At 60.4% G+C, this 25,026-nt stretch overlaps 1 protein-coding gene across 2 annotated transcripts in view; it reads left to right on the plus strand.

The window, feature by feature from the left end:
* The window catches only part of FGD3 (FYVE, RhoGEF and PH domain containing 3), a 40,125-nt gene extending 16,463 nt beyond the window's left edge, over positions 1-23,662 (plus strand). Inside the window, exons 4-16 of one of the 2 annotated variants that reach the window (XM_059656327.1) lie at positions 172-308; positions 1,716-1,872; positions 4,921-5,059; positions 5,524-5,582; positions 9,382-9,528; positions 9,636-9,728; positions 10,740-10,819; positions 11,785-11,815; positions 12,785-12,892; positions 13,633-13,695; positions 19,235-19,357; positions 19,671-19,811; positions 22,861-23,662. In XM_059656327.1, coding sequence (XP_059512310.1) covers positions 172-308; positions 1,716-1,872; positions 4,921-5,059; positions 5,524-5,582; positions 9,382-9,528; positions 9,636-9,728; positions 10,740-10,819; positions 11,785-11,815; positions 12,785-12,892; positions 13,633-13,695; positions 19,235-19,357; positions 19,671-19,811; positions 22,861-22,905 — 1,323 coding nt within the window. In that variant the 3' untranslated portion in view covers positions 22,906-23,662. The remainder of the gene's footprint in view (positions 1-171; positions 309-1,715; positions 1,873-4,920; positions 5,060-5,523; positions 5,583-9,381; positions 9,529-9,635; positions 9,729-10,739; positions 10,820-11,784; positions 11,816-12,784; positions 12,893-13,632; positions 13,696-19,234; positions 19,358-19,670; positions 19,812-22,860) is intronic. The other variant, XM_059656328.1, reaches the window with a different exon arrangement.
* Positions 23,663-25,026: the final 1,364 nt, after the last annotated feature.

A 25,026-nucleotide genomic window follows, 5' to 3' on the forward strand; every position in this document is an offset into this window, starting at 1 on the left:
TTAGCCATAAGGAAGCTTGCTGTAAGACCCAAAGGTTATTGGAGCCACTTTGCTGAAATGGGAGGCTTATTAGGGAAATGAGAGGCGTCACAGCCTCTCCTGGGCACCCACACCCACAGAAGAAGCGTGACTGCACCACGTGACCACCCTCAGTGACCATTGTGTGCCCAGGTCTTCTGCACCCAGCTGACAGAAGCAGGGGTCCCTCCGGAAGTCACCACAGGCGTCTTCTCTAACATCTCCTCCATCTACCGCTTCCACGAGCAGTTCCTCCTGCCCGAGCTGCAGACGAGGATCACAGAGGAGTGGTGAGTGCGGCCTCTCCAGGGAGCTTGGCTCTGCACTGCTGACAGTTGGCTGTCCTGGTGATTGTGTCATGGTGCTGTTGTTTCTTAATTCTCTTTGCCAAGTGGCTTCTAAATCTCAAGTTTTTATGACTTAAAAAGCCAGGAGGCACTTGGGCCTGCTTCCCAGCTCTGACCTCAGCGACCCACGGCTGCTAGTGTCTCCCAGCCTTTAGCTTCTTCATCTGAAAGGGACCTGCTTAGGGCTTCATGGGATTAAGTGGGGTTAGACATCTGCAAGCACCCCAGCAGCCAGCAAACCGAGCCTTTTTCCTCCTAGGGACACTCCACCTTTGCCTTAAAATATTAGGCTTCCCCTCAGTGTACGCCTTGGGTCCTCCTCTGGGGCGGGGCCTTTCCCTCTGCCACTTCTCTTCATTCTCAGCGGGGCTGCAAGCCATAATCACAAAACATCCCGGCACAGCGCCACCAGCCCTCCCCACCGGCCCCCCAACCGGCCCTCCCCCCCACCGCCCGGCTTTCTGCTGTTCTGCTTTGGTCTGTGGCTTCCCGCTGCTGCCCTTTGCTGGCCCTCAGAGCCAGTGTCCTGGCCCCTCTGGCTGCAGCCAGGCCCGGGCTCCCCCCACCAGGACCAGCTGGACACTGGGTCCCTATGTCAATCTTCAGAGGGACAGGCTCACCTATGGAGCAGGCGCCAGGCCTTTGGGCTCAAGCTCAGGGCTGGGCTGGCTGACACGTCCTTCTGGAGAGAAAGGGGTTTTCTCCTCCAGGCCCGGTGAGGCCGTCCGCACAGTGCCCGCGGCTGCTGGGCGATAGCAGTGCAGGGGCAGCGCCTGCGGCCACCTTCCCGGCGGGGCCTTGCCTGAGCCCCCGGGCACATTTCCCGTGAGGCCGCAGTGGCTGGTTTTGTCTGTGTGCCCTTTTCCTTCTTTTCGATGATTTATTTAGGATCAATTCCCCCACAGTTCTAAGATCAAAGACTATTAATTTACGTTTATGCTTTTTGCGGCTTATTTCTCAATCCCTGGCCCAGTCCTGGTCAGGGGTGCGCAGTGCCGCGTCGTCCATGCTCAGCTTTGCTCCTGGGAGGGCTGCGGTGCGGTTCCTCGCGTCTCTTTGAGGCCGTGGCGTCATGACAGTGGCTCCCGCCTGGGTGTGAGCGCGGCTCTGTGCCTGCCCTGGTGACGGTTCAGGCACCTGCGTTTGCCATCGGGCACCTGCTATTTTCTCCTCCCTGTGAGTCGGGGAAGGAGACGGAGGCTCCCGATGGCGGATGGCGACAGTTTGCCTCCCGCCACACAGAGGGGGTCAGGCCGACTCCGCCCCCCACCACGCCCCCCCATGAAGTCCCTCTCACCTGACCCCTCGCCAAGTGGTTTCTCTGATGATCTCACCCCCCCCCCCCCAAAGGGACATGAACCCTCGGTTCGGGGACATCCTGCAGAAGCTGGCCCCGTTCCTCAAGATGTACGGCGAGTACGTCAAGAACTTTGACCGGGCGGTGGAGCTGGTGAGCACCTGGACCCAGCGCTCGCCCCTGTTCCGGGACGTGGTGCACAGCATCCAGGTAGGGCCTGCGAGCCCTGGCGGGGGGGGGGGGGGGGGGGGGTGCTGGTCTCCACGTGGAGGACTCGGGGCCATGGCAGGATGTGTCCAGATGTGCTGTGGACACTTGGATTCACAGACTAACTCCCAGAGACATATCATCCTTCTTATGCCCCCAGTGGGGACACCGTGGCTAGAGAGGTGTGCGATCTGCGCTGTGTCCGGCTGCTGTGGACAGACCTGAGCCCGGGGCTGTGGGCCTCGGGCGGCTAGCCAGGCAGTTAGGAAGGTGCTGCTAAGCGTTTCCTCTCCTGCAAAGTCTGTTCGCCTCTGGCTGCTGCTGTCTCCTGCTGTGGCGCCTTTTTTGTGTGGATTCATGAGGTTTCTGTTAAGAATGTTAACTGCCATCTGTCATATGTGTTACAAATGATTTTTTCCTATTGATTTTTAAAAACTTTTTAGCTTTTTGATGTTTTCTATACAAAAGTTTTGGTTTTTAATTAGCCATATTTGCCAATTTTTTAAAATAAAGTGATGCTCTTAAAAGTCTTTAAAGTAATGCTTATAAATGCATTTCTCACCTCCCAACGTTATAGAAATTGTTTTCTTCCAATGTATGGCTTCATTTTAAAAAAAAAAAAAAAATTACAAAATGCTATTTCAGAACAATTTCCCAGTGGACTGTGGGAGGAGGTAAGAATCTAGTTTTATTTTTGTGAATAGTTAGCTGCTTACCCTAACATCACTAGCGCGCGCGCGCGCGCACACACACACACACACACACACACACACACACACACGCTTTAGTATGTCCTGGAGGGTTAATGGGCCCAGAGACCCTTCGTGCAAGGGCTTGGAGACCAGACGGGTCTGGCCTGGCTCTTCCACACTTTCTGCATTTCCCAGACCCTCTGTCAGTGTGACTTCCCATGTGGAGTCCCCGAGCCTCCCGTGTCCCTCAGCACCCTGGCCCTCTCCAGAGAGGGGGCTCGGACCCGACTCCTTCCTTCTCCCTTCCACCCCTCTTGCCCCCCCTCCCCTCACTATGTCTGGGTGCTCCCAGCTTTCCCCACGGAGGTTTCTCTGCCTCCCTGAGCTGTGCCTGGGGCTGACCCACAGCCCCAAGGGTCTCGTGCTGCCAGGGCCTGCAGGCCCAGTCACCCTGTGGCAGGGCGGGTTGGGGTTGGCCCAAGCAGGGCCCCCCAAGGGTGGAGGTCTAGGTGGTGTGAGTGCCGTGGCTCTGCACCTGTCGAGGCCAACGGACGGAGAACAAACCCCACTTCCTGGGACACAAATCACAGCGCGCTCCCCTGCCCTGTGTGCCCCTGTGGCCTCGCCAGCAGTCACTGTCCGGCTGACCACTGTCCGGCAGCATCGTAGTTGCCAGAAGAGCTGTGGGCTCACCCCCAGCCTCACAGACCCAAACTCCCGGGGCTCCACTGCCCTCACAGCCCAGATGCCTGTGTTTGTTAGTTTTCTTTTCTCTTCCTACATCTCTTCTTCTACTTCATCATCATCATCATCATCATCATCATCATCATCATCATCATAAAGCTATAACTGAGGAAGTTGAAACCTGTCTAATTTGCATTGGGCAGTTGGTATCTGATTGGTTATCCTGAGGAAGTAGAGAAGAAAAGGCAGTATGGGGTTCCATCTGGTGCAGCTCCCCGCTAAGGCCAGGCCACGCCGCCTCTAGGCTCTGGGCTGTGGTGGCCGGGCCCTGGGCGATGCCTAGGGCACCCTCCTGGCTGGGGCAGCTCACCCCACAGGCCAGGTCCTGGGTCTGCAGCCTCGGGGGTGGGATGACCAATGTGATGTCACAGGCAGACATGGTCCGGGTCACAGCCGGGCTGGACACTGCACCCCACACCCTGGACAGACCTGGGCCCTGGGTGGAGCGCGGTGGGGGCTCCATCCCAGGGCAGCATGGTCTGCGGCCCTCAGAGGCCACCTGCCCCCAGGCCCTGTGGTGTGGCACCTTCATGGGTGAGGCTGGGGTGTTCTGGAGGCCTGGGCACAGGGAGCCCCCCAGCTGAGAACCCGTGTGGACAAACCAGGGAAGGCGTGGTCTTTGGAGGGTCCCTTGGTTCCATCCAAAGCATAGTCTAAATTTTTGTTTTGAAATAATTTCACATCTTTACAGGAAGGTTGCAAAAATAGGGAACTTCACATTTTGTCTTGTTTACTCTACAGTCTTTCCAACCACACACATGGGGTCATTCGTTTTGAACCTTTAGACCAAGTAGCAGCTGTGTAGCCACTGTGTGAGCACGGTGCGTCCTGCTCACCGGCCCGCGGCGCAGCCATGCTGTCCCCCAGCCCTGCAGACGTCCCCTGTTGTCCGTGTGCTCCATTCCCTGGTCCACATGTCAGCCCGGGACCACGGTCGCCTTTGCTACCATGTCTCCGTCTCTCGGCCTTGGCCCTGTCACTTCTGCAGGAGACAGCAGCCGCGTGTGCGCACTGTCTCTCCATCTGTGTTTGTCCGCGGGTTCTCCACGCCATGAGCACCCTGTCCTGCCCGGGGACAATCTCCAACTGCCCACTGCCGGGGTGCTCCTGCAGTTCAGGTGCTGCCAGCCCCCCAGGGTGCCGGCCTCCAAGCTCCTTTCCACGTGGGGGGTGGCGTGGGGTGGCGGGGGACTGGGGGGGGGGGCGGGAGTGCAGGTGCCCGGGACAGCCAGAGGACAGCGCTCACACTTGTGGTTGGTCTGGAGGAGGTGCTGAGGCCAGAGGGAGGGCTGTGTTGAGGAAAGAGGGGGAGCCGGGGAGCACCTCGTCCCACCCACACAGCGTCCTGGGGAGGAGGCCAGGCCGGACCCCGGGCTTCCCTCGGGGGGTGGGGAAGCTCCTGACTTCCTGGGGGGGGGGGCTCAGTCAGGCCCAGCGAATGTGGTGGGGCGGCACTCAGAGGGAAGGTGGGGTCTCTGTCCTCCCCCAGGGCGAGGTGCAGGAGCCAGGTGGCGGCCTGGGTCCTCCTGGCACCACTGCTCCGCCTCTCCAGGCCTCGGGCAGCTCCTGGAGGCGGTGGGGGCCCCTACCCGACGTGGTGCCCTCTGTCCCACAGAAGCAGGACGTGTGCGGGAGCCTGACGCTGCAACACCACATGCTGGAGCCCGTGCAGAGGGTCCCCCGCTACGAGCTGCTGCTCAAGGACTATCTGAAGCGGCTCCCGGCAGACGCCCCGGACCGGCGGGACGCGGAGAGTGAGCAAGCCCCGAGGCCACGGGTCCTGGGCGGCGGGGAGAGACAGCCACAGGGACACAGACAGACTGGGAGGGAGAGAGCTCCAAGTGCCCCGGAACATTTGGGAGGCGACCGAGGGTCTTGGAGATGGAGGAGGCCCATGGTGTGCGCAGTGTGGGGACAGGGTCCTGGGAGGCGCTAAGTGCCTGGGCTCAGGGAGGGCCTCGCTGGGGGCCGGTCACTCCTGGCCCGAGCACAACGGCCGGCACACAACACAGGGCAGGGCGCACCCATGGGACGAGGTGCGCGCCCCCCAGGCCCAGCAAGCCAGGTCTGTCTGCAGGGCCGCATCCCTGCCTCCCCAGGAGCCAGGCCTCTAGAGCAGGCCCCACCCGTGGGCCAGGCAGGGCAGGGCAGGTCCACAGCCTCGCGGGTCCAGGGGGTGTGGAGCCGCTGGCGCCCTGAGCCACGCTTCCTCCTGCAGAGTCCTTGGAGCTCATCTCCACAGCCGCCAGCCACTCCAACGCCGCCATCCGGAAAACGGTGAGTGGGAGGGGACCCCGGACGGTGTGAGGGCCCCTCAATGTGAGGCAGGGAGAAGTGGGGGGCAGTGCCATCAGTGAGCACACACACCTGTCCCCAGGTGGGCTCCATCAGTGAGCGCACACACAGAAACACACACACACACACACCTGTCCCCAGGTGGGCTCCATCAGTGAGCGCACACACAGAAACACACACACACACACACACACACACACACCTGTCCCCAGGTGGGCTCCATCAGTGAGCACACACACAGAAACACACACACACACACACACACCTGTCCCCAGGTGGGCTCCATCAGTGAGCACACACACACACACACACACACACACACCTGTCCCCAGGTGGGCTCCATCAGTGAGCACACACACAGAAACACACACACACACACACACACACCTGTCCCCAGGTGGGCTCCATCAGTGAGCACACACACACACACACACACACACACCTGTCCCCAGGTGGGCTCCATCAGTGAGCACACACACACACACATACACACACACACACACACACACCTGTCCCCAGGTGGGCTCCATCAGTGAGCACACACACACACACACACACACACACACCTGTCCCCAGGTGGGCTCCATCAGTGAGCACACACACACACACACACACACACACACCTGTCCCCAGGTGGGCTCCATCAGTGAGCACACACACACACACACACACACACACGCCTGTCCCCAGGTGGGCTCCATCAGTGAGCACACACACACACACACACACACACACGCCTGTCCCCAGGTGGGCTCCATCAGTGAGCACACACACACACACACACACACACACGCCTGTCCCCAGGTGGGCTCCATCAGTGAGCACACACACACACACACACACACACGCCTGTCCCCAGGTGGGCTCCATCAGTGAGCACACACACACACACACACACACACACACACGCCTGTCCCCAGGTGGGCTCCATCAGCATGCACACGCTCCCACATGTCCCTCAGGGCAGACCGGGCCCTGCTGAGCACTAACTAGACAGGCTGCCCGTGAGCTCGGTGACCGTCGGCAGGTGTTCAGCGCTCCGTGCCTTAGTCTGTAAACACAGTCCCTGGCAGAGCTGTCTCACTGGCTGTTCGGGGGCTAAATCACGGTGGGAAGGAGAACAGGACCGGGCACAGGTTCCCTCACTTCCATTCACTCACTCGTCCACTCACCTGCCGGCCAGGTCAGGGGCTGTGACAAACCCACCGGCGGGGCAGCTCACACAGCACACGTCTCGCACTCTGGAGGCCCAGATCCAGGTGCCAGGGCTCGGCCTGGCTCCCAGCAGCTGCCTCTGCACTGTGTCCTCCCGGCCGAGGGAGCCACCAGTGCCCTGGGGTCTCCTCTCAGGCTCCAACCCCGTCCCGGGCTCTGCCCCAGGGTGACCTTTCCTCCACATGCAGCCTTGCTGAGCGAGCACCTCTGTGTAAGGGGCTCGCGGGGCGTGGAGCCCTCGCCGGCCCTGGGACTCGCGGCTCTGTCCCATTTGGCCCGCACACCGCGCTCTCCGGCGGCCGCGTCCCGCCCAGCCCGTGCCTGTGTTCCACCCCTGAGACCTGGCTGCGTGCACTGCTGCTGCGCTTGTCCTTTCAGTCAGTTTACAGCCAATACTATTCTGCAGGGCACTGTTGTTTTTTGAGAGAAAAAAGGAAGTGAAATACCTTTTTAAATCCCAGTTTTCTCAAAGGTGAGATTGAGGGTGGGCGGCTTGGGTTGGGACAGCTCTGTGTGTGGTCTACGTCCTGCATCCTCATTCCCCGTCTGCTCCCGGGTCTGGGTCTGGGGCCAGGTCCCTGGAGGGTGCCCATGACAACCATCAACAGGCCATACTTTACTCTGGGGCTTTTAAAATCTAACCCCCCTTTTCCTACCCAAAACTGAGTCTGGGGAAGGGGGAAGCTGCTCTGCAGAATGGACTGTGGACAGCGGGCAGCTTCCTGGGCCTACATCTCGGAGGGGGATGGGCAAGCCCTCCGCTTTGGGTGGCCTCCGTCCCACCTGCTGTGGGGCCTCCGTCCCACCTGGGCCATGCCTGCCGCATGGCATCCCTCCCCCCAAGTCCGGGGAGGCCTCCACCCACCAGGTGTGAGCATGGGCGGCTCTGGTGGAGGCCCAGTGAGCGCCCAGGGGTGGCACTAGGGAATGATCAGTGTGTGCTCACTGGGCTCCTCATGCCTTCATCCCTCCCCGCCTACCCTCAGCCTCGGCCACAGACCTCCCCAGCCTCCCCAAGCCACCAGTCAGAACCCTGGCCTCTGGCCCACCCTTCTCCACTCAGAGATTTCCCAGGGGCACCTATGTTGTCATTCTTTGTTCAGAACCCTCCTGGCCTGCAACTGCCTCCCAAGTGCAGACCAGCTCTCCCACATGCCAGGTATCTGCCCAGCCCATCGGTGCACCCCAGGCGCACACCCAGCCCCCAGTACACCAGGTGCTCACCAAGCCCCCAGTACACCCAGGTGCGCACACAGCCCCCAGTACACCCAGGTGCGCACCCAGCCCCCAGTACACCCAGGCGCGCACCCAGCCCCCAGTACACCCAGGCGCGCACCCAGCCCCCAGTACACCCAGGTGCGCACCCAGCCCCCCGGTCCATACAAAGCCCTTCAGCCCTACCCTCCTGGTCCTCCTCGCTCTCAATGCCAGTTCCCTTCTTGTCCCCGCACCCACATGTACCATCTGTTTCTGTACCAAAAGCACAAGGGCTGGCCAACCAGTCTGCTCCTGAAGTTTGCAGGCTGAGATAACTCAGGCTCCAGGGCAGAGGCTGCTGCAGTGTGTGGGTCAGCACTGCATGTGGGTCGGGGTCCCTCGGGTGCTGCTGCCTCTACTGCACTCCCCCTTTATTCCTGGCTCAGGCCCCGTGGGAGGGACAGGTCAGGCCCCTCACTCCTGGCTCAGGCCCCATGGGAGTGACAGGCCAGGGCCCCTCACTCCTGGCTCAGGCCCCGTGGGAGGGACAGGTCAGGCCCCTCACTCCTGGCTCAGGCCCCGTGGGAGGGACAGGCCAGGGCCCCTCACTCCTGGCTCAGGCCCCGTGGGAGGGACAGGTCAGGCCCCTCACTCCTGGCTCAGGCCCCGTGGGAGGGACAGGTCAGGCCCCTCACTCCTGGCTCAGGCCCCATGGGAGTGACAGGCCAGGGCCCCTCACTCCTGGCTCAGGCCCCGTGGGAGTGACAGGTCAGGCCCCTCACTCCTGGCTCAGGCCCCGTGGGAGGGACAGGCCAGGGCCCCTCACTCCTGGCTCAGGCCCCGTGGGAGGGACAGGCCAGGGCCCCTCACTCCTGGCTCAGGCCCCGTGGGAGGGACAGGCCAGGGCCCCTCACTCCTGGCTCAGGCCCCGTGGGAGGGACAGGCCAGGGCCCCTCACTCCTGGCTCAGGCCTCGTGGGAGTGACAGGTCAGGCCCCTCACTCCTGGCTCAGGCCCCGTGGGAGGGACAGGCCAGGGCCCCTCACTCCTGGCTCAGGCCCCGTGGGAGGGACAGGCCAGGGCCCCTCACTCCTGGCTCAGGCCCCATGGGAGTGACAGGCCAGGGCCCCTCACTCCTGGCTCAGGCCCCATGGGAGTGACAGGCCAGGGCCCAGGGCCTCTTGGCTCAGAGCTGGGGCACAGTCGCCGACTCTCCCATCGCAGCCCTGGCGCACTGGTGGGTCATGCTGCCACCAGCCAGCCGTGGGCCAGCGGGAGATGGGAGGCAGACAGAGGGCGGCCGGGCTCTCGGGCTCGCGGAGGGGGCAGCGCAGCCACGCGGGCCGCTCAGCCGCCTGCCTGTCCCGCAGGAGAAAATGCACAGGCTTCTGGAAGTGTACGAGCAGCTGGGCGGGGAGGAGGCCGTGGTCAACCCGGCCAACGAGCTGGTCAAGGAGGGCCCCATCCAGAAGCTGTCAGCCAAGACGGGCGCCGCCCAGGACCGCCACCTCTTCCTGGTGAGCCCTGCCGCCCCCAGCCCGCCCCCAGCCCTGCCCCTGCCCTGCCCCTGCCCAGCCTTCTCTGAGGCCCGCAGCCTGCCCTCACCCTGCTGTCCCTGTGGAAGTTCAACAGCCTGGTCCTCTACTGCGCGCCCAAACCGCGGCTCCTGGGCCAGAAGCTCAGCGTCCGGGAGAAGATGGACATTTCCGACCTCCAGGTGGGTGAGCCCCCGCCACCCCCCCACCCCCCCAGGCACAGAGCAGGGCTGGGGACACGGCTCTGGTCCCCGCTGTGCAGCCGGCACTGGCCCGCTTCTGTAGCCTCTGCTCTGTCCGTGACCCAGGCACAGCGGGGCTGCCCCGAGCTGCCGGGCCTGGCGTCCTGGGCCCGTGGGCAGGATCCCGTCCCTCTGCTTGGCCCGCCTGCCAGGGTGGGTCCTGTGGGGCTCACGCTCACAGCTGAAGGGTGGCCCGGGACCTTGGCTGGCCCCTGGCCCCTGTGCGGTCAGTGCTCAGGGCCCCCTGACAGCGCCACAGGTGAAGTCGAGGTGGGTGCCTGACCCGTCCACGCTCCCGTCTCCCGCCCCAGCTCCGGCCCCGTGAGGCTCCAGGGCCTGCGCCTGAGCCGGGGCGGCAGCGCAAGGCTGTGGATCGGTAGGAGCTCAAACATAATGGCCAAATCCAAGTATTTGATCCGTTCTAGAAAGGGAAGTTTTGCCCTAGTGGTACAAAAGAATTCTTCTTACTTTGAAATTCTCTGAATCCAGGTTTAAGAAATACCATTCAAAGTAATGACCAACTAATGACCATAGTTAGAAGAAACTAGTGTTTCCCTGTAAAAAAAGAAAAGAAAGAAAAAGAAAGTCAGTGTGTGATCCACTGGGTGTGTTAGAGCAGCGGCCCCCTGTGCGCCCCCCTGAGCAGCCCGGCCCTGCCCCGAGCGCGGGCCCTGGTCTGCAGGTCACGCTGAGGGCCCCCCGGAGCCAGGCACTCCTGCTGGCATGGGCACTCTCCCCCTCTCCTCCTGCTGTGGGTTCCTTGGTGGGGACGGGCTCAGCTGGTCCAGGGCGCGGGGCAGGTGGGCTGGGGGGAGAGGTCCTGGCTCGCCCGCGTCAGACCTGCCGGTGGTGGCAGCCTTCACTCAGAAGGCCTCCGTGGGGGAGAGGGGCGGGGGGGGGCAGTGCAGGCCCTCGGTGACGGCTCCGTTCTGTCCTCGGCGCGTCCTGTAGGTGCAGGACACCAGCAAGCCGCCAGCAGCCCCCACGTTCACCCTCACGGGAAGGAGCCGGGCCCTGGAGCTGCGCGCCCGGTAGGCTCAGCTGCGCAGCCGTCGCTGCCCTGTGAACGCAGTCCTTGGCCGGGAATTTCGGCCGGCGGCTTCTCTTTCCAAACCAGACCACCTTGCCGTGTGTTTTTTTTTTATTCATTTATTTGTGGTTTAGGCCGTACCTGAATGAGGGGAGTCCATGCAGGATAAGCCCCCTCCCCACCCCCCAGGGGGCACCCTTCCCACCCCTCACACGCCCGCAGGGTCTCTGTGCTCACACACGTGTATCTACTTTTAAAGTCGCAAATGGCTGTTTACTGTATAGCCTGTTCTGCATCTTGCCTTTTTCACTTAATTTATCAGAAATCATCTCCGTCAGAGCACCTTTCCTAAAGGGCGTAATGCTTCCCAATGGTCACTGCCTGGCTCTCTGGCGGGCCCCAGGCTCCACGGGGTCTGGCCACAGCACCTGCCCCAGGTGAGGTGCAGGTGCGCTAGGCCTGCCAGGTGGGGTCCTGACACAGAACTGTGGGCCATAGGGCAGCACGTCTGCTTTCGGGGCCGGTAGCTGTTGTCACACCACCGTGGAGGGCCGTGCCAGGCTGTGCTCTGACTGGTGACAAAGTGTGGGAGGCCCTTCCTCCCACCCAGGGCCTTGGGGATAATCCACTGTGTCCAGGAGGCATTGCCTCACCTCCACTGCAGAGGCCTCTGCACTCCACACCTGCCCACCCCAGACACTCCTGACCCCATGTGACCCATGTGACTATCCCTGACCCCACCTGGTCACACCTACCCCACCTGTTCACACCTGACCCCATCTGACCCACGTGACTCTACCTGACCCCCTCTGGCCAGTGTCCTGGAGCCCTGCGGGCCGTCTTCTGGGTCTGAAACTGCCCTTGGAGACAGTGTGCGGCTCGGGCATGGCGGCAGGGTGGGGAGGAATCAGGCGGTTACTCAGGATCCAAAGCTGAAGTCATAAAACCTGTTTCTGTTTCTCCTAGGACGGAAGAGGAGAAGAAAGAATGGATTCAGGTGAAGCTCCTAAAGTCACCTAATTCTTGAGCAGTATGGCCATTTCCTGTTGGAACAAAGGCTTGAGTAGCCCCTGGCCGTGCCCTACCTGTCTGCCTTGAAGTGGTGGAGTGACCAAGTTCATAAGCACCTTTAGACACCACAAGACTTTCGATGTGCTTGCTTTGTCCCCCCGGTAAATAGAGAAACATAAAGAGCTGGCCAGCGTGGCTCAGTGGTTGAGCATCGACCTATGAACCAGGAGGTCATGGTTCCATTCCCGGTCAGGATACATCCCAGGTTGCGGGCTCCATCCCCAGTGTGGGGCGTGCAGGAGGCAGCTGACCAATGATTCTCTCTCATCATGGATGTTTTTCTCTCCCTCTCCCTTCCTCTCTGAAATCAATGAAAAACATATATCCGCCTGCCCCGCACCCTGGGTGTGCCTGGAGGTGGGCATCAGGGAGGTGCCCTCCCCTGGGGGTGGACGTCTGCTGTCTGCTGGCTCTGGGGAGGGGCCACACTGCCCTCTCCACGGCCTGGCAGGCAGGGCAGGACGAGGGGTGGGGCTCACAGGGTGGAGCCTGTGCTTCCAGGGGCGACAGCTGGGAGGTGGGCAGACCCGGGGCAGCACAGGGAGCCTGGAGTGGCCAGGCCAGGCCAAACCCTAATTGTTAGAGACTGTGGCTTCCAAAATGCGTAGAAGAGTATCTGGGCGGGAGAGAAGGCAAGTCAGAGATCAAGTGGAAATGGACTGCAGGAAAGGGAGCAGGCCTCACACCCACAGAGAGCATCCGTGGCTGGGAGCACCACGCGAGGAGCCCGCTGCACTGTGGCACCGGACGGTGCGGGTGGAAGGCCCGGCTGCTGTCGGTCACGTCCCAGGGCCTCACTTCCTCCTGTCAGGGGGCGCTTCCCGTGTGCAGGGTCGGGACGTGGGCGCACAGGATGCTGTGGGCACCGCTGAGGCCTGTGCCCTGCCTGCTCCAGGTCATCGAAGCCACCATCTCGAAGCATAAACAGAACAGCCAGACCTTCAAGGCCTTCAGCGCCGCCTTCAGCCAAGACGAGGACCCCTCCCAGACTCCAGAGCCCCCTGTGAGTGCCCGAGCCGGGGGCTGTGCGGGAGGCGCCTGGGTGGGCATGTGGCTGCGGGAGCCAGTGCCCAGCACGCTGCCCAGCCTGCGCCCAGGGCTGGCGTCAGGAAGGGAGGCTGCCCCCATCCGGAGTTATCCTCATGCCCAGGGCCAGGGCTGGTGGACAGCTGACGTCTGCCCACTCTCTACCGAGTACCTCCGGGGACCACTGTGCCTCCAGGCCAGGTGGCCCCGGTGGGGCCGCAGCGGGAGGCAGCGCTGTGGGCTGCTCACTGTCCCACACAGGACGCCTGGGCCTGGCGGTGGGGTCAGGGCTGTAGCCACCCCTTGTCCCTTGGGGGCCACCTGGGGCTTCGGCACAGCCTCTGCCTGGGCTGCAGAGTGAGGCTGCCCCCTGGGTGTCCTGAAGCTGCTGGGTGCCCTGCCAGCCTGGCCAGCAGCCCCGAGACCCAGACGCCAGGTGGCACCCTTTTCTGCGGCCAAACTTCGGCCTGCAGGCCACCTCGCTATCTACTTAATATTTGCATTAAATCTGCTCGCTTTTTTCTGCTTCTGGATTATTTTGAAAGAAAACGGGCAGGTGCAGAGCTCTCTACAAGGACACCTGAGGGAGGAGCTGGAACCAGGGCTGCTCACTGCAGGGCTGATGGTCAGGTGCAGGTCTGGGCTGATCCCAATGCTGCCCTGGACTTTGGCATGTGGCCGAGCCTCCACTCTGCCAACTGTCTCTGTCCCTTTCAGACGACGAGTGCCAGCTTTGAGGAGCCTGTGGTGGCCGCCGACAACAGAGGGGGTGCTGCAGAGGTGAGTGACCCCAGCAGAGGCAGGAGGTGGACACTTGGGTCTAACTAGGGTGGCCTGAAGGGTGAGTTCAGACCATAGTGACCTGTGTGTGAGCAGGTCCCCACAGTGATGATCCTGGCCTGTTCGGGGAAGGTTGGGGGGCCACTGGGACCTGAATGTGGGTGTCCTCGGGTGGGTGGAGGTCCCAGCTGAGCTCTGGAGACCTGAGCTCTTCTCCTTGTGTGGTATGTGCTGAATCAATGTGAAACGAGGCAGTTCCACCCTAAAGGGCTCCACCGTCCAGAGAGGAAAGGTCATCCCATGGACAGGGGTTTCGGGCAGGCAGGGGCCCTGTCAGGAGGGCCTGAGGGGTGCTATCAGGGAAGGCTTCTTGGAGGTAGCATCTGACCAGTCTGTTGGGCCCAGGAGGATGGGTCCAGGGAGGCATGTGCCCAAGACCCCTATCCTGAGCCTGCTCACCTTCCTCAGCCCGGGCAGTGCAGGCAGGAGGCACTGCCAGGCTCCTTCCTGGAACAGCTGCAGTGGTTCTCAACCTGTGGGTCGCGACCCCTTTGGCGGTCGAACGACCCTTTCAGAGGAGTCGCCTAAGACCATCCTGCATATCAGATATTTACATTACGATTCATAACAGTAGCAACATTAAAGTTATGAAGTAGCAACAAAAATAATTTTATGGTTGGGTCACAACATGTGGAACTGTATTTAAAGGGCCAGGTGGCTGCACAGGGGCTGAGCCCTGGATGTGGTGCAGTGCAGCCCCTTGGGCTGCGTGTCAGGGGGACCCAAGGCACGGAGAGAGGAGCAAGAGGTGGGCGGGGTGTGTGGGGCCCCCTCAGGGAATGTTCTAGGTGGAAGGGACCCCTCCGATTGGCCGCCCCCTCCTTTGATGGGTGAGAAGGTGGCTCTGCCTGAGCCAGGCTTTGACCAGTAGAGCTGTGGGGCGATGGCCATGCTGGGCCAGTGGCGCACAGGCTCCACCTCCTCCTGTCCGGGGCTCAGCCTTCCAGGGGCTCCAGGTCACAGTCCAGGTCTCCTTGTTCCGGGCCCTTTACCCACCCAATTTGGGGCTGGGCCCCAGTACGAACAAACAAGCAGCAGCCGACGGCCTGTGGGGCCCGGCTGCGTGTGGCCCGGCTGCGTGTGGCCCGGCTGCACGTGGCCCAGCTGCACGTGGCCCGGCTGCGTGTGGCCCGGCTGCGCGTGGCCCGGCTGCACGTGGCCCAGCTGCACGTGGCCCGGCTGCGTGTGGCCCGGCTGCGCGTGGCCAGGCTGCGTGTGGTCCGGCTGCGTGTGGCCCGGCTGCACGTGGCCCAGCTGCACGTGGCCCGGCTGCGTGTGGCCCGGCTGCGCGTGGCCCGGCTGCGCGTGGCCCGGCTGCGCGTGGCCAGGCTGCGCGTGGCCAGGCTGCGTGTGGCCCGGCTGCGTGTGGCCCAGCTGCACGTGGCCCAGCTGCACGTGGCCCGGCTGCGTGTGGCCCGGCTGCGTGTGGCCCGGCTGCGTGTGGCCCGGCTGCGCGTGGCCAGGCTGCGCGTGGCCAGGCTGCGTGTGGCCCGGCTGCGTGTGGCCCAGCTGCACGTGGCCCAGCTGCACGTGGCCCGGCTGCGTGTGGCCCGGCTGCGTGTGGCCCGGCTGCACGTGGCCTGGCTGCACGTGGCCCGGCTGCGTGTGGCCCAGCCACGGTGTGCAGCTCTGCGTCTCGGGGCAAGACTCAGTGACGTTGTAGGAGGCACTCAAAAGTGGGCCTTAATTCTGACACCCAAAAAAGAATGATCTTTGCTACAAGATGCCAGGCATAAGCTTTTTCTTAGCATATTTGGAGAGGAAGAGTAAGCTCATTTGTGGGGTGCTGGTCTGATCCTGGGGTTCTCAGACACAGTCCCTGCAAGCTCCTCTCTCCTACGAGAAGTTAAGCCCCACCAGGAAGCCCCGCAGGGGGCCTGAGCCCAGAGCCTTCTCGCTCTGTGCTCTGTGCAGGAGCATAGAAACATCCCCTCCCAGGCCAGACCCCCTGTGGGTGCAGGGCCTCTTCCCGGTGCTGCTGCTGCGTGAGCCCCTCCCCTAGCATCCCAAACAGCCTGGCTGCCTCCACCCTCTTCCTTTCTCTGGGGCTCACCCCTCCCTCCCGCTCCGCACCACAGGCCCCAGCAGTTCTGAGAGATGTCTCCAGGGAAGGAGCCCTGATAGGGGAGGGCTCAGTGTGGCTGGCAGACAAGGCCAGAGGTGGCTGGGGAGGACACCCACAGGCCTTCGCCACCCTATTGTCTGTGTCTGTAGGTAATGCATATATGCATATAAGATCTTTGTTTAATCTCTTCCTGACCCCCCAACCCTCTTCCCTTTGAGATTCATCAGTCTTTTCTATTTCCATGCCTCTAATTCTATTTTATTTACCAGTTTATTCTGTTCATTAGATTTCTTATTTGTTTATTTAGATTTTTAGATTCAATTATTGATAGATAAATATCAATATTGCCTTTTTATTGTTCATATTTTTTATCTTTTTCTTTTTCTTCTCCTTCTTCCTCTTCTTAAAGAATACCCATCAGCATTTCATGTAATACTGGTTTGGTGGTGATGAACTCCTTTAGCTTTTTCTTGTCTGTGAAGCTCTTTATCTGACCTTCAATTCTAAATGATAGCTTTGCTAGGTAGAGCAATCTTGGTTATAGGTCCTTGCTATTCACCACTTTGAATACTTCTTGCCACTCCCTTCTGGCCTATATAGTTTCTGCTGAGAAAGCTGACAGTTGTATGGGCACTCCCTTGTAGGTAGCTAACTGCTTTTCTCTTGCTGCTTTTAAGATTCTCTCTTTGTCTTTAGCCCTTGGCATTTTAATTATAATGTTTCTTGGTGTTGGTCTCTTTTGGGTTTCTCTTGTTTGGGACTCTGTGCTTTCACCAGGTAGGGAACATTTTCTGTCATTATTTCTTTAAATAGGTTTTCAATATCTTGCTCTCTCTCGTCTCCTTCTGGCACCCCCATGTGAATGTCGGTACACTTGAAGTTGTCCCAGAAGCTCCTTACACTTTCTTCATATTTTGGGGTTCTTTTTTCTTTTTGCTCTTCTGATTGGATTTTTTTTGCTTCTTCATATTTCAAGTTGTTGATTTCATTCTCAGAATCCTCTACTCCATTGTTGAATCCCTGTAAATTATTCTTTATTTCAGTCAGCGAATGCTTAACTTCTGACTGGTTCTTTTCCTTTCTTTTTTTTTTTTTTTTTTTTTTTTTTTTTTTTTTGCATTCTCACTAAGATCCTTGAAAGTCTCACTAAGTCCCTTGAAGCTCTCATTAAGATCCTTGAAACCTTATAACTGTGGTTTTTGCACTCTATATCTAGTAGTTTGCTTTCTTCCATTTCTTTCATTTGTGACATGTTTCTTTGTCTCTGCATTTTGGCTGCTTCCCTGTGTTTGTTTCTATGTATTGGAGAGAGCTGCTATGTCTCCTTGAGTTGGTAGAGTGGCCTTGTGTAGTAGGTGTCCTATAGGGACCAGTGGCTCAGCCTCCACAATCACTTGAGGTGGGCACTAGGTGCACCCCTTTGTGGGCTGTGTGCACGGTCTTGTTGTAGTTGAGCCTTGATTGTTGTTGGTGTCACTGTGAGGAATTGACCTCCAGGCCAATTGGCTGTGAGGACCAGCTGTGACTACAGTGGGAGAGCTACTTGGCAGGGAACACCCCTATGGAGCAAGACTTGCTTCAGTGGCGCTTTGGTGCTCACTGAGTCTGGCCCTTGAGTGTGTCACTTATTGATGTGTAGAGTCGTAATCTGGTGTGGTCTGAAACTGACCACTGGGTGCACTGGCTCTTGAGTCTCCAGGGAGGTGCAAAGTCAGCCACTGCCTGGGGCCACCTGTCAGGAGCTACAGAGGGATCTGCAGACGGCTGCTATTTACTATTAATATTGGGCTTGGAGGTTCCCAGGTGAGGCCTGGCTGTGAAGCAAAGCAGGCTGGTGCTAATGCCAGGTCTTGGACCTTTTATTGATACGTTTGGGGCATGCTGTCACCAGCTGCAGCTTGTTTGAGAGATTTTAGCAAAGTCTGAAGTATGAGCAAGGACAGACCATTAATATGCAAAAGCCACTACAAACAGCTTGGATGGGGCTGCAAATTGGATGGGTCAGGGTCTCAGGGAATTCCCAGGGCGGAGCAAACAGTGTGCTCCAGGCTGATGGAGACTCATAGATGACTGCCAGTCAGTTCTGTGACACAGGAGGTCCCAGCACAAGAACAATGACCCCTACGAGCACCCTTGTCTGGGAGAAAGCCACTCCCAAGTCCCTGCCCTAATGTCACCTCTTATGTATCTGGGTCCCCCAGAGCTTTGCCCTGGTGCTGGAGTTCAGAGGAAGAGATACCTTGTAAGTGCGCTATCCCTTTAAGAGAAACACCTGGGTCTCTGAGCCTCAATCCCCATTGGTTTTTACAGCCTGAAGTTATGGGGGCTTCTCTTCTCAGCTCTGGGACCCTGGGCTGGGGTCTTGGACCCCTTGCTCCTCATGGGGGGAGAGGAGGAGCTCTGCATACATGCTCTCCCTCCCGATTAAAAAAGTGGCACACGTGGGTGCCAGACCAGCTCGGTCCAAGCATCCACTCCTTCTATCAGCCTCCATGTGCTTTCTTCTTTCTCTGGTTGTAAGACTTCCATTCAGCCAGCTTTCAGGCAGTTCTGGATGATGGTCTTCTGTATTTTAGTTGTAATTTTGATGTGGTTGTGGGAGGTGGTGAGTACCGGCGTTTACCTACACCGCCATCTTGGTTGTTCTGAGAAGCATTGGTTTTGCTTACAGTGATTGTGATGCCCATTCTCCCCTTAGCAGGGCCTCTGTGGGATAAAGTGAGAGGAGCCCAGGGCTGTCTGACTCCCAGTGTCCATGGGGCAGGGGGTTATGACATGGAGGGAATCTGAGCCTAGGAGGAGCCAGCCTGCCCCTGGGCACCTTGTGCCATTCTGTGCAAGCATCACATGGTGGGGCCCATGGGGGCTGGGGGGACGGTGAGTGGGGACCACACAGCTTGGAAGCACAGTCAAAATTTGAACCCAGGTCTCAGTATTAGTCAGCTCAAGCTCTGTAACAAAATACCACAGACCTGTGACCTACACAGGCATTCATTCTCCGGGCTCTGGAAGCTGGAAATCCACTTGTCAGCCCCAGGGATTGCACTGCCACGCGTGTGCCGTGAGGAGTGTGTGCCAAGCTCCAGGGCCCAGTGAAGATAGAGTAGGGGCGTGAGTGCCGTGTAGCCGATGCTCAGGACAGACACCCAGTCCTTCACTGGGACCTCTGTGCAGACAGCCACCGTCTCTCTCAGCATGGCCTCCGGTAGCGGAGTCCCTGGCCAGCATCCCAGCATGGAGTCCGGATCACTGAGAGCCTCACTGTGTGACAGGGGAGAGGCGGGCAGCCATGGCCACGGTCTCCTGCTTCCTTCCCTTGTCTACATCAGTGTTTTCCCCTGTGGGTGCTGCCCATGCATCCTACAGCCCCCCCTACGTGTGCTGGGGGCTGACTGCGCCGTGTGTCTCCCACAGCTCGAGCCCAAGAGGGGGTCCTCCAAGATCAGGCGGGACAAGGAGAAGCAGAGCTGCAAGGGCTGTGGCGAGACGTTCAACTCCATCACCAAGAGGAGGCACCACTGCAAGCTGTGTGGGGCGGTGAGCTGGGCAGTGGGGCCGGGCAGCCATGCTCACGCCTCCTCCCAGCCCTCCTCCCAGTCCTCCTCTGTGACAACTCCTCCCAGCCCTCCTCTGTGACGACTCCTCCCAGACCTCCTCCCAGCCCTCCTGTGATGCAGTCGCCCGGGGCCCCCAGCCTTGGTCTCCGCCCTCCCCAGGCTCCTGGCCCCCAGGGCCTGCAGAGGCCCCCCCCTCGTCCACCTGTTCCATCTCCTGGCCGTGGCCCTTCCCGCCTCTTCCAGGACAGGCCTCTGTCCGCGGGAGGGAGGGTCATGGTGCTTCTGTCTGGCAGGTCATTTGTGGGAAGTGCTCCGAGTTCAAGGCAGAGAGCGGCAGGCAGAGCCGAGTCTGTGGAGAGTGTTTCCTGACACAGCCAGTGGCCCCAGCGAGCACCAGCCCCAGGGCGCCTGCGGAGCCCCAGCAGAGCGTGGAGGTGGGTGTCCCTGAGCCTGTGGCACGAGCTGCCACCTGGCAGCCTGGGCAGCCTGGGCTCCTGGGCAGCCAGCTTCCCCGGGACCAGGACTGACGGGCTTGGAGGCCTGTAGGTGGCTGAGCAGCGGCACTGGAAGGTCGAGCCATCCTGCCTGTGCACCAGGCTCCCCAGGGTCCTCCCAGCTGAGTGCTGGGAGCCATGTGCCCCCATGGTCAGGCCACTGTTAGCAGCCCAGGCTGGGACAGACCCTCCAGGCCAAGGTGCCTGTCTCAGGCCTAGGAGGGGAGTCCAAGGCCCAGGTGTGGGCGGTGGGTCCCCTGCGGCCTCGCCATGGCTTGCAGATGCCGTCTTCTCTGCCCTCATCTCCGTGTGAGAACACCAATCACATTGGCGAGGGCCCACCCTAGTGATCTCACGGGACACAATTACCTCCCTAAAGGCCCCTTTCCAAATATAGTGGCACAGAGGGTTAGGGGTGCAGCACATGGATTTGAGGGCACACAATTCAGCTGAAGCAGATGGGAACCAGTGGCATCTTCATTCACGATCACTGTGATTGGAGACCTGGAGGGGAGATCTGCTGTGCCCCCCCAAAGCCGTTGAGGGCCCCACCCTCCTCCCCTCCGCCCTCCTGAGGGTGCCACGCCCCTGCGGCTCCCCTTCAAGGACAGGCCTGAGTTTATGGAGCGCAGGGAAGATGGAAAAGAGAAATGGGGCTTTCTCCAAAAGTGCATTTTCCCGTTCTCTGCACATAATGGTCTATGGCTCTGAAGCCAGATTCCTGCTGGAGCCTCTTGGGAAGCTATTTATGATATTGGGGTCCCTCCCTAGATATTGCAGGCGTGGTCGAGTGGGCCCCGTTGTGGCAGGGCCCCTGAGTGTCTATCACAGACGTCGAATGGTACGTATATCAGAACCGAGTGTAGAAGATGTGAGCGCGACCCTGAGCTCTCAGCACCAGTGCCTGGAAGGCCCAGTCTGAGCAGGGACCAGCCCTCCAGGGGTGTCTGAGGGGCTTCGAAATGGCACTGAGCTTGTGTCCATGGCTGCTCTAAGCATGCCAGAGCGAGGAGGTGTGGTATGTGTGGTGGATGGTTGGATGGTGTGTGTGTGTGTGAGTGTGTGCGAGTGAGTGTGTAGGTGTGTATGAGTGTGTATGTGAGTGTGTGAATGTGTGTGTTTATGTGAGTAAATGTGTATGAGTGTTCATGTGAGTGCATGTGTATGTGTGAGTGTGAATGGGTATATGCATATCTGAGTGTGTATGTATGTGCATGTGTGTGAGCGTGTGTATGTGCGTATCTGTTAATGTGTATGTGGGTATGTATGTAAGTGTGTATGTGTGTATGTGTATGTGTGCATGTGTGTATGTGAGTGGGTATGTGTGTATGTGAGCATGTGTTTGTAAGTGTATGCATGTACATGTGTATATGTGTGTGACTATGTGTGTGGATATGTATATGTCAGTGTGTGTGCCTGTGTGTATGTGTGTGTATGTGTGTATGTGTGTATGTTAATGTGTGGGGAGGTGTGTGTGGATATGTATGTGTGTATGCGTCTGTATGTGAATGTGTGTGTCAATGTGTATGTGCGTGCATGTATGTGTAGGAGTGTGTATATGGGGTGTGTATGTGTGAGTTTGTATGTGCCTATTATGTGTGCATGCATGAGCATGTGTGCTTGTATGTGGGGGTGCACTTGAATGTGAGTGTGTGTGTGGTCAACCAATGGTCATTGTAACCAATTCGATGCCAACAGGAATCCCCAATTTGGGTTCAGTGAAGAAAGAAACTATTGAGTGCAAACAGCTCAATTGTGACATGCAGGGCTGTCAGCATAGTGTGCGCGTGACAACAGCACTGGCTGCCGAAGAGCCCGGCTGTGGGCTCAGCTCAGGTGCTCTGTCCCGGTGGGAAGGGAAAGTGCACTCCCAGAACCACAGGGGAGCTGCTTATATAGACAGATGCCGACCCCTGGTCCCTATAGTCTGTCCTCAGGCAAATGAGAACGCCAAATCCTTGCAGTTTGATTGTCCAAAAGCCACTGTACTGATTGGTCAGAATAGAGCCACTGTGGGCGGTCCGAGCTGCGCAGCTCTGATTGGATGGGGAAAGCCTCAATCCTGTTGGTTGAAATGGATTCCAGGACCTCCTTTATAAGGGCCAGCTCAGGCGGCAGAAACAGCGCAGGCAGGCGGTTCAATGCAGCTTCTCCTGTGCAGAAATGGCTGCCTGGCTCTGTTTTGTTTTTGTTTTTTAATTTAAGCCCAGTTAGCCACCAGGAGCCCTTCTTAGTAGGTGTCTTTTTTCTCAGGTCCACAGTGTGCGTGTGTGTGCGCGCATGCGTGCGTGCGCGTGTGCATGCGTGTGTGCGTGCGCGTGTGTACGCGCGTGTGCGTGTGTGCGTGCATGTGTGTGTGCGTGTGTGTGTGCGTGCGTGTGTGTGTGACGAGCGAACAGCTGGATCACTCCCGGCCCGTCCTTGATGAGCCGTGCTCTGGCTCTTGCTGGTTCACTCCTTTCCTGTTTTATATCTGCCCTGACCCCACGGTGGCTTCATTCCCGAGGGGCTACGGCCCCATCCAAACGCCCTTGCGGTGACCCTAGGAAGTGTCAGCAAGCCCAGCCCTTGTCTTGGTCCTCTACCCCCCACTCAGGCCCCACGGCACCTGCAGGGAGACAGAGCACTTGGCCCCGCTCTGTGGACCCGCCCGCCCGCCTGCCCATGTGGCCTCTGTGGTATCTGATGGCGGCCTGGCCTGGAGGTACCGGCGGCCACTCCCGCGTCGGCCTTCTCAAACGTGCTGTGCCAGGAGGCCGCCCTGGCAGCCCAAGCCGCAGGCCTCACCGAGGAGCCCAGGCCATGCCGCCTGGGACCAACCCCTTGCGGCCCAGAGTCACTCCTCTGCGGCCCAGCTGTGGGCAATGGCAGTTGGTGATGCCAGGACTCAGGAGGCGGTGCTGACTCTCCTCCCCTCCCCTCCCCTCCCCTCTTCTCCTCTCCCCTCCCCTCCCCTCCCCTCTCCTCCCCTCCCCTCTCCTCACTGCAGGACAGTGAGCCGCCACCCGCCCTGCCCCCTCTGGCTGCACAGTGAGTGCCGGACCTGCGGAGACGCTGCTGGCACCGGGACTGTGCGGCAGGCCTGGCAGGCCTGTGCCTGAGCATCCCAGCCACTGAGCTGCAGCCGAGGTGGCTGGGAGCCCTGAGCGTGGTCGCCGTGGGGACCGGGCCCGGCCCGGCCAGCCCGGGGCCTGTAGCTCTGGCCCGTGGACCGGGAGCTGAGCCTTGGCCATGGCCCTGCTCTGCAGTCGCCCCTGCAGGGCCCGTGCTCACCTGAAGGTGGCCCCGGAGATGAAGTGTGCCCACTGCGGAGGGGCTGGCGCCGCAGGAGGGTGGCCACCTGCCCAGAGTCACCTGGCACATCTCGGGAAAGAGCCCGGCCTCCGCCCTCAGGCCAGCGGCGAGGCCCAGGAAGGACACAGGGCGACTGTGTGCGGGGGCGCTGGCAGGAGAAGGGAGGGCCGGACAGGGCCTGGGGACACCTGGTGGACGTGCAGTCGTGCATCCCTCTGGCCCCTGCCCGCCTGTCTACACCGTCTGCACATGGGAGCTGAGCCGCCACCAGCCCGACTCCACTCCTCCTCTGCGCACCCCGGCTCCCAGGTGCCCGCACCCCACCGCCCCGTGTGGAGCCGCTCGTGAGGCCGGCCCGCCAGGAGGGGTGCGCTCCTGAGCAGCCTCATGAGAAACTCGAGGGGGGCCCTCCAGTGCCACACGGGCGCCTGAGAGTGGTTCCTGGAGGGGTGGGCAGAGCTTGTCTGGGTGAATAAATGCTGGCAGCCAGCAGGTGAGCAGTCTTGGCTTAGAGTCGCTGGGTGGGCCTCTGGTGGCTGGGTGGGTGACGAGGGTGACAGAAGGGCCCAGTGACCCAGCCTGTGGGGCATAAGCACGGGCACCTGGAGACCTGCTCTGTCCCTGCCCATGCGGGTGAGGCGGATGGGCCCATGTCCCGTGGTTCCAGGTCTCAGGGACCCAGAGCCAGTTCCCCTCAGACGCCTGTTCCATTGCAGAGATCAGTACGAGACGAGGGGAGCCACCACCCAGAACAGGAGCAGAGGGGCACTGGGACCCAGGTGGGCTCAATGTGTGCCCCCAGGGCACAGCAGGTCACCACTGTGCACAGTGAGGTGGTGGGTCAGCCCCCAAAGTCCCAACTGACCCCAGAACCCAGAACCCAGAACCCAGGCCTGGGGGCTGAAGCCCTCGTCCCTCCCCAACAGCTCAAGGGGCCACCCCACTCCTTGGATCTAACTGCGCCTGGGAACCCCAGTTCCTCTGAGCAAACAGTCCTGGTGCTGGGCCTCCAGGGATGCGGAGGGCTCGCCTGCCCCAGGGCTGCCTGGAAGGTGTCTGCCGGCATGCTTCCACTGCATGGCCCCCGGGCCACTGCCGCCCTGATCCCCGAGGGCTCCGGGTGGCCCCCATCCCAAGGGGCTCCGGGTGGCCCCCACCCTGAGGGCTCCGGGTGGTGCCCCAGGGGCTCCGGGTGGACTCGAGGAAGCCTGCTACTCCCTTTCCACACGCTCTCTCCACCCAGCACCACTTCCCCATTTACAAGGAGAAACCTGAAGGCCGGGGTGAGGGACGGTGTCAAGGAGGTGGGCAGCCCCACCCCACATTCTGCACGCACCCTCCTGGCCTCCCGCCCTCTGCCCTAGTTGGACGGACTTTGGCCTCAGTGCCCTGCTCATAGGTGCGAAGCCCTGAGGGAGGCCCGGCCTGGGAAGGCTGCCCCGCCCCCCACCGCCTGCTGACTGTGAGCCCTCTCCTCGAAGCCCCGGTGCTCAGGCCCCTGGGCCTTGCTGGCACCCCCGGTGGGAGCGTCCCAGGGTCCCTGAGCCCCGTCCCACACTCCTAGTGCCCACACCCACCCCCTCCACCCCCTCCAGTGCTGGCCCCACGTAGACGTGGCCCTCTCTGGCCAGCCGGGCGGAAGACTAAAGGCTGTGGCGGAAGACTAAAGGCTGTGCCCGGGGATTTCCTGCCGAGCAGCTGGCGCTGGGTGGGCCACAGCTGGCTGGCCCCGCCCACTCCTGCACCAGGTTGGTCCAGGTGGCCCCTGTGACACTGCGACCCAGCCACAGGTGGAGGGAGCCGCACGCTGTGCCCTGGGAGCGAGAGCAAAGCTCCTCTGGAGTCAGATGTCCTGGTCCCT

This window comes from Myotis daubentonii, chromosome 11 (genome assembly GCF_963259705.1).
Source record: "Myotis daubentonii chromosome 11, mMyoDau2.1, whole genome shotgun sequence".
Lineage (NCBI taxonomy): Eukaryota > Metazoa > Chordata > Mammalia > Chiroptera > Vespertilionidae > Myotis > Myotis daubentonii.